Below are 8,053 nucleotides of genomic sequence, written 5' to 3' on the forward strand. Positions count from 1 at the left end.
GTGTTTTTTACATGTTCTCAGTAAATACTATGATTTTTGGAGGCAGAATCAGTGCTGATTAACCAGGGGCTGCAACCTGCACTCCTTATTTCCTATTTTCATACACACTACATACCAAATATTTTGAAACGGGTCATAATCTGTTTAAAATATAAAGGAAATCTTGTTTTTTTTCTGGACCCAGATGAAAATATTAATTTTCTTGAATGCATTAACGGTTATGAAGGCCTTTGTCAACTTTACATTTTGGATGTTTTTCAACTGGAGCTGGTAAACAGTCCACAACAGGACAATATTGTCATATCCTGGCCTATCTTGTTTGTTTTCCCCCGCCATGTGGTTATGTGTTTGTTGTTGTTCCTAGCTCCGCCCTGGTTCCACCCAAGCCCCACCTTAGTCCTGCCTCTGTCTCGTTATTGTCTTCAGGTGTTCCTCGTTTGTTGGTCTATTTAAGCCCCCAGTGTCTCTCGTTCTGGTGTCGAACATTCTTTCCCTTTCACCTGTGTCGTGTTCCCAGTCCAGTTCTGTCGTTGTGTCATTCTCGTTTTCCCTTGATTCTAGTTCCCAGTCTCGTTGTGTTTCCAGTTGCTCGTTTTGTCTATCTCTTGTAAATAAAGTTTGTTGTGCTGTAGCGAGTGCGTCCGCCTCAGTCAGTCCCCTTCCCTCGCGCCTAACAAATATCAGTTTTAATATTTAAAAAATTAAGGCTTTTTCCACTGTAAACAACATATTCTTAAAATTGGCATGTTTTTTTTAACTACGTTAACATTACTCTTCCATAAATCTAAACTCGGGCGAAACGGTGGAGCAGCAGGTCGTGTGGCTGTCACACAGCTCTAGCATCCTGGGGCTTTGGGTTTGAGCCCCGCTCCGTGTGACTGACTGGCACTAAACAGAAACTGAACACTTCACTGGGAAAATATTAATGAATAAATAAATCGAACAAACCATAAGTGCACGAAAACGTAATGACAGATACTTAAGGAACTCAAACGAACACAGGAGGAGAAACAGAGACTGGGACCAAATACAAATACACACAAACAAGAACAGAACGAAACGTTGGGGGCGCTGTGGAGCAGTGGGCTTCACTGTTGTTCTCGTGGTTTCTTGTCCTTTGTTCGGTGGCGTTTAGACGGCTGCAGTAGTCTTTCTTCATGTCCTTCATTAGACTGAACCTAAGCGTGAGAGGCCATCTGTTAGAATATAGTGATAAGCTATTATTACAAATGGAGCTCAAATGAAACACTTCAGCACACACACACACACACACTGTCAGTTTGCCCAAGTTCTCTCTGATTCGTTGAGTTTTGACTCCAGAGAGCAAACAGAGCTCTTTTATTGCTTGCTCTCTCTCTCTCTCTCTCTCTCTCTCTTTCTTTTAACCCTGGGGAATGTGTTGCCAGATCTCTTGCAGTCATGGTTCTCTTAAAAGAACCAAGTGATTACCCAAGGGGCATGGCAGTGGCTGGCCCTCTCTCTCTCTCTCTCTCTCTCTGTCTTACACACACACACACACACACACACACACACACTGAGCCTCACAGACATGTCCACAGTGTGACCTCACAGCGGTCTCTCTCTCTGGGAGGGATGGTAGTGGTCAGAGAGCATGTCAGCCGGACAAAAACTCCAGCCTAACTCACTCTAACTGGGACAACAAGGGTGTGTGTGTGTGTGTGTGTGTGTGTGTGGACAAGTGTCCATTCAGCTTCTCTCTTCCAAAACTCTTGGACATAATGGAGTCTCGGCTCTTGGAGGAGGCCATGCCTGTGTTTGTGGTTGGCGTGAGCGGTGTTAAGGACAGACCCTGACCTCAGGTGGATGATTTGAAAGTGTGGGCTTGTTTCACATCAGAAAGTCACAGCTTTGTTCCTGAGAACATCCTGGGCATCAGCAGTGATTTCCGAGGTGGGGCTCAGACACTGCCTCCTGAAGCCAGGGTCTGAGAGTTAGTGGGAACTGACCGCAGGTTATTGTCCAGAGATTTGGGGAGAGGGCAGGGGCAGTGGATGTGTCTGAGTTTGGATGGAATGAGATCAGATGGATGGATGGATGGATGGAAGAAGAGATGTGTAGATGAATGGATGATGTATTGAGAGACAAATGGATGGATGGATGCAGTGATGGTTGAAGGGGTGATGTAGGGTTGTACTGATAGATGCAGTGAGAGATGGATGTACTGATGGATGGATGGAAGAAGGGATGTGAAGGCATGTGTACATGGATGATGTATTGAGAAGCAGATGGATGGATGGATGCAGTGATGCATAAATGGATGGATGGAGTGATGGTTGAAGGGGTGATGTAGGGATGTACTGATGGATGGATGCAGTGAGATATGGATGGATGGATGGATGGATGGATGGAGTGATGGTAGAAGGGGTGATGTAGGGATGTACTGATAGATGCAGTGAGAGATGGAAGGATTGATGGAGTGATGGTTGAAGTGTGTATGGATGTACTGATGGATGGATGGAAGAAGGGATGTGTAGATGGATGGATGATGTATTGAGAAGCAGATGGATGGATGGAAGAAGGGATGTGTAGATGGATGGATGATGTATTGAGAAGCAGATGGATGGATGGATGCAGTGATGGATGAATGGAGTGAGGGAGTGATGGTTGAAGGGGTGATGTAGGGATGTACTGATAGATGGATGGATGCAGTCAGAGATGGATGGATGGAGTGATGGTTGAAGGGGTGTAGGGATGTACTGATTGGATGGATGGATGGATGGAAGAAGGGATGGATGGATGAAGGGATGGATGGAGTGATGGAAGAAGGGGTGATGTAGGAATGTACTGATAGATGGATGGATGCAGTGAGGGATGGATGGATGGGTGGAGTGATGGTTGAAGGGGTGTAGGGATGTACTGATGGGTGGATGGATGGAAGAAGGGATGTGTAGATGGATAGATGATGTATTGAGAAGCAAATGGATGGATGGATGGAGTAATGGTAAAAGGGGTGATGTAGGGATGTACTGATGGATGCAGTGAGAGACGGATGGATGGAGTGGTGTTTGAAGGAGTGTAGAGATGTACTGATGAATGGATGGATGGATGAATTTACAGACGAAGAAGTAAATGGTTCCATGGAAGGACAGAAAAGCTGAATGAATGGTGAAATCTGTGGACAATTTGGAACAGCTGGACAGACAGCGGATGAATGTTTATAGTAGCCACCAAATATGTGGATGCATGAACGATAGTGAATGAGTCGAACAAGAACAAGGTAAACAAAACCCATAGGTAAACAAACAAACAAACAAACAATGTCGTTAACATAAAACAAATTTAAAAAAAATCTGTCCAGATCTGTGCTTCCTGATAGCTCCATTTATTAAGTTAATATCTGAGTGGTAGTGCGAGTATAACATGACCCACTCTCTCTCTCAAACACTCATCCCCGTCATTTCCTCCTGTACTTCCTAATCACATGCAGCATAGTCTTCCTTGTGGAGGACTGACTGAAATATGTGGGTTTTAAACCATATAAATCATATTGTATTTTTATTACAAGTTTGTAATTAATTTATTACATAGTAATAATGATTTTATGTTACTTTATTATGGCATGGAGTGTTTCCTCTATTAAATATGGCACTGTGTGTTGAGATTAGACTAATATTTCAGACCTAGATCATCTCTGAGCAAACTGGAGTCATTGTTGTTGTTATTTATTCTTATTTTTTAATATTATGGACTTGAATAGTTCAAGACACAATTAGTTAAATACGTTGTATTGAGTGTTCTGTTAAGTCTCAGGTATTTTAATAGACGTTAATGGCTCAGATGCTGTTTTAATGAAATAGTTTAATGTTTTTCGATTAAGAATCAAGATAGTTCTATAAAGTTATATCGTTTTTGCGATTGGTGGCTACCACAGTGCAGTTGTTCCTCGCTAACTCCTTACTCGCTTTGCCTCAAACCCACCTAATTTCTTGGCGATCGTTGTCTTGGCGGATATTTTTCCCTGATTAGGCTCCGGTGTGTTTGATTTCTGAGCCACTTCTCACTTCATCAGTGGGATGCTCAGTGAAATGGGTGTTTTTTACATGTTCTCAGTAAATACTATGATTTAAAATCCTCTTGGTGCAAAGCGTTTGGGAAACTGGGCCCAGATCAAAGCCACGATATGATTAATAACACACTCATTCTTGAATATGTATGAGTAGATGGCTACATGGGACAGAGATTTGTTTGGAACTTGAATGTCCTCAGAGTGGACGTTCCTGGCCTCGGCAGCACCCGTGGGTTTTCTCAGTGTATGAGGCTAGCCTTTGTGTGTCATTGGCATTATCACTGGAGTACACTCCGCGTGTACGTGGAAATGGTCCTACTGGCATATAATATGATACACAACTTTGGAATCCGTTGCTTGCACAGTGCAGTGTGTAATATGTTTAGTCGGTGACTGGGCAGAGCAGGCAGGAGGCCACTTGGAGTGTGATAGACTTGCTAAGAGTGTTTGTGTGTTGTCTGCCACTCATGGACGACAATAGAGAGAGAGAGAGAGAGAGAGAGAGAGAGAGAGAGAGAGAGAGAGAGAGAGAGGCTGTCAAAAAGCAACCAGCTAGAGTAGAGTAGCGTCTGCAGGAGTACTGGAGTCTGAAGAAGCCCCTAAATTCCCGAGGTAACCTATGGTTACACACTTATCTCAGGTTTAGCAGGTGGGTGAACATCTATCCATCCATCTCAGCGTTTTCTCAAGGTGATCTTGTATGTTGTTTACTCGAAGACCACCCCCGAGGATTGTTACAATGTTAATTAGCACTCGTAAAATGTGTGCTATGTTTACACTGATGGATTGGGAACATCTACCTTGGATCTTGTAGTGTGTGTTGTGCAGGTACGAGTGGATCAGACACAGCAGTGATACTAGAGTTTTAAAATACATCAATGTCACTGCTGAAGTAAAAATAGTCTGCCAACCAAAAATAGCTGGCAAACAGCATCCTGTGACAATGATCCACCACCCAAACCATACCTGCTCTGTGGTGGTCCTGTGGGGGTTCCAGGGTGGAAAGAAAGTTTGCAGAGTAACAGATGAACTTCAGTCTGTAATTGTCGAACTAAAAGGGCTGCTGTACGGTCAGTGGAGCTGCTAAAATGAACAGTAAGTGTAGATACAAGATAGCTGTTCCTAATCCAGTGATCATTTGTTGTGTTTATCCATCCATCCATTATCTGTAACCGCTTATCCAATTTAGGGTCGCGGGGGGTCCAGAGTCTACCTGGAATCATTGGGCGCAAGGCGGGAATACACCCTGGAGGGGACGCCAGTCCTTCACAGGGCAACACACACACACACATTCACTCACACACTCACACCTACGGACACTTTCGAGTCGCCAATCCACCTGCAACGTGTGTTTTTGGACTGTGGGAGGAAACCGGAGCACCCGGAGGAAACCCACGCGGACACGGGGAGAACACACCAACTCCTCACAGACAGTCACCCGGAGCGGGAATCGAACCCACAACCTCCAGGCCCCTGGAGCTGTGTGACTGCGACACCTACCTGCTGCGCCACCGTGCCGCCCCTGTTGTGTTTATGGATGTCCTTATTAATTTCACTCACTCACTCATTCACTCATTCATGCACTCACTCACTCATGCACTCACTCACTCACTCACTCACTCATTCACCCACTAACTCACTCACTCACTCACTCACTCATGCACTCACTCATTCACTCACCCACTCACTCACTCACCCACTCACTCACTCACCCACTCACCCACTCACTCACTCACTCACTCACTTACTCACCCACTCACTCACTCACTCACTCACTCACTCACTCACTCACTCACTCACTCACCCACTCACTCACTCACTCACTCACTCATGCACTCACTCATTCACTCACCCACTCACTCACTCACCCACTCACTCACTCACCCACTCACTCACTCAGCCACTCACTTACTCACCCACTCACTCACTCACTCACTCACTTACCCACTCTCTCACTCACTCATTCACTCACTCATTCACTCACTCACTCACTCATTCACTCACTCATTCACTCACTCACTCACCCACTCATTCACTCACTCACTCAGCCACTCACTCACTCACCCACTCACTCACTCACTCATTCACTCACTCATGCACAGCTTGCCTACAATTCTTCATGAGGTGGTGCTACTTATTTTAGGTTTAGGAACCGCTTCTCAAACAGCGTCCAAAAGAGTCTTTGTTTATTGAAGTAGGTCTGATTTATTTATTTATTTTTTTTTGGTATTTCAGCAGCATGAATATTTTATGACAGGCTGATAATAACTAGAGACTGAACAGTTTCAGTTCCAGACAATAATCATAACAAAAACTGCAGCGGAACAGAAAAATGTAATTCAAGGAAATGGGTTGGGATTGCGCAACGATGCGACAGGACGAACAATAATAGCAATGATGGCTTTTCTGATGATACACATCACTGATCCAGACTCCGCTTCAAAGAAAGGGACATGAGTGCTGTTTTTGTTTATTCCCTTTGCCAAACTGTAGAGACGGCTTTTTACTTTTGCTTAAATGTATTCCCTTAAGTAACGGCGATAGGCATCGTTACTACAACGTCGATGCTGGGTCATTCTCAGTACTACAGTGGCACTGACGTGGCGGTGGTGGTGCTGTGTTAATGTGTGGTGCTGGTGCTAGTGGATCAGACACAGCAGTGCTGCTCAAGTTTGAAACACTGTCCACTCATTGTCCACTCTGTTAGACACACCTACCTCAATTGCGCTAGCATGGTCGTGCTCTAGCACTTCATTAATGGACGCAGGTCGCCACCCACAGGACGCTGCTGGCTGAATGGAGTTAGTTGGTGGACTCATAAAAACTCTAACAGCCCTGCTGTGTCTGATCCACTCGCACCAGAACAACACACTCTAACAAGTCAGTGTCACTTGATCATTGAAATTGGGGTAAGAAAGTATGCAGAGAAACAGGTGGGCTACAAAATTCTCCTGTATGGTCAGTGGAGCCGACAAAACATGTGTGCGCATGCATTGACAATATATATTTAATAACGGTGTAGTTAGACATTAACAGCTTGTCCTGACACTTAGCTACCCTGCTAAAGAGCTGTCTTCTCTGGTTCTTCTTCAGTGGGAGGAGGTGAGCGGTTATGACGAGAACCTCAACACCATCCGCACCTACCAGGTGTGCAACGTCTTTGAGCCCAGTCAAAACAACTGGCTCCTGACCACCTTTATTCCTAGGAGAGCTGCCCAGAGGGTTTACGTGGAAATGCGCTTCACCGTACGCGACTGCAGCAGCATCCCCCGGGTTCCAGGCTCCTGCAAGGAGACTTTCAACCTCTATTACTACGAGAGTGACCAGGTAGGACTGATGTGTATTTCCAAAGTATTTAATAATCTTCATTTATTCGTTCTCTGTAATGGGTTCCACTGTAATGACCGTTTCTTTATGGATAATTTCATCTAAATCCTTGTCTGCCCCATGACCAGGTCATTGCCACTAAGGGCACTGCCTTCTGGATGGAGGCTCCCTACTTGAAAGTGGACACCATCGCCGCTGACGAGAGCTTCTCGCAGGTGGACTTCGGTGGGCGTCTCATGAAGGTCAACACGGAGGTGCGGAGCTTCGGGCCACTGTCCAAGAACGGCTTCTACTTGGCGTTTCAGGACTACGGAGCCTGCATGTCCCTGCTCTCGGTCAGGGTCTTCTATAAGAAGTGCCCCAGCGTGGTGCAGAACTTTGCCGTGTTTCCTGAGACCATGACCGGAGCGGAGAGCACCTCACTGGTCATTGCACGGGGCATGTGTATCCCCAACTCAGAGGAAGTGGATGTCCCCATTAAACTCTACTGTAATGGAGATGGGGAGTGGATGGTGCCCATTGGCAGCTGCACCTGCAAAGCAGGCTTTGAACCGGACAACGGGAACATCTGCAGAGGTAGGCGGCTTTTTTTATGGGTGTTTGTATCTGTTTGTTTGTAAGTCTGGGTTTGAGTTTTGCTCTTGCCCTGGATTCAAGGGGCTGCCTGGAGAGCCTGGTTCTGTTAATGAGAGTGTGTCA

At 45.5% G+C, this 8,053-nt stretch overlaps 1 protein-coding gene across 1 annotated transcript in view; it reads left to right on the forward strand.

Annotated features, from left to right (window-relative positions):
- Positions 1-1,739: 1,739 nt before the first annotated feature.
- The window catches only part of LOC136678580 (ephrin type-B receptor 1-like), a 110,306-nt gene continuing 103,992 nt past the window's right edge, over positions 1,740-8,053 (forward strand). The window contains exons 1-3 of the mRNA XM_066656622.1: positions 1,740-1,787; positions 7,121-7,354; positions 7,483-7,930. Of these exons, the coding sequence (XP_066512719.1) occupies positions 1,740-1,787; positions 7,121-7,354; positions 7,483-7,930 (730 nt within the window). The remainder of the gene's footprint in view (positions 1,788-7,120; positions 7,355-7,482; positions 7,931-8,053) is intronic.

Source organism: Hoplias malabaricus, chromosome Y (genome assembly GCF_029633855.1).
Source record: "Hoplias malabaricus isolate fHopMal1 chromosome Y, fHopMal1.hap1, whole genome shotgun sequence".
NCBI classification, from domain to species: Eukaryota; Metazoa; Chordata; class Actinopteri; order Characiformes; family Erythrinidae; genus Hoplias; species Hoplias malabaricus.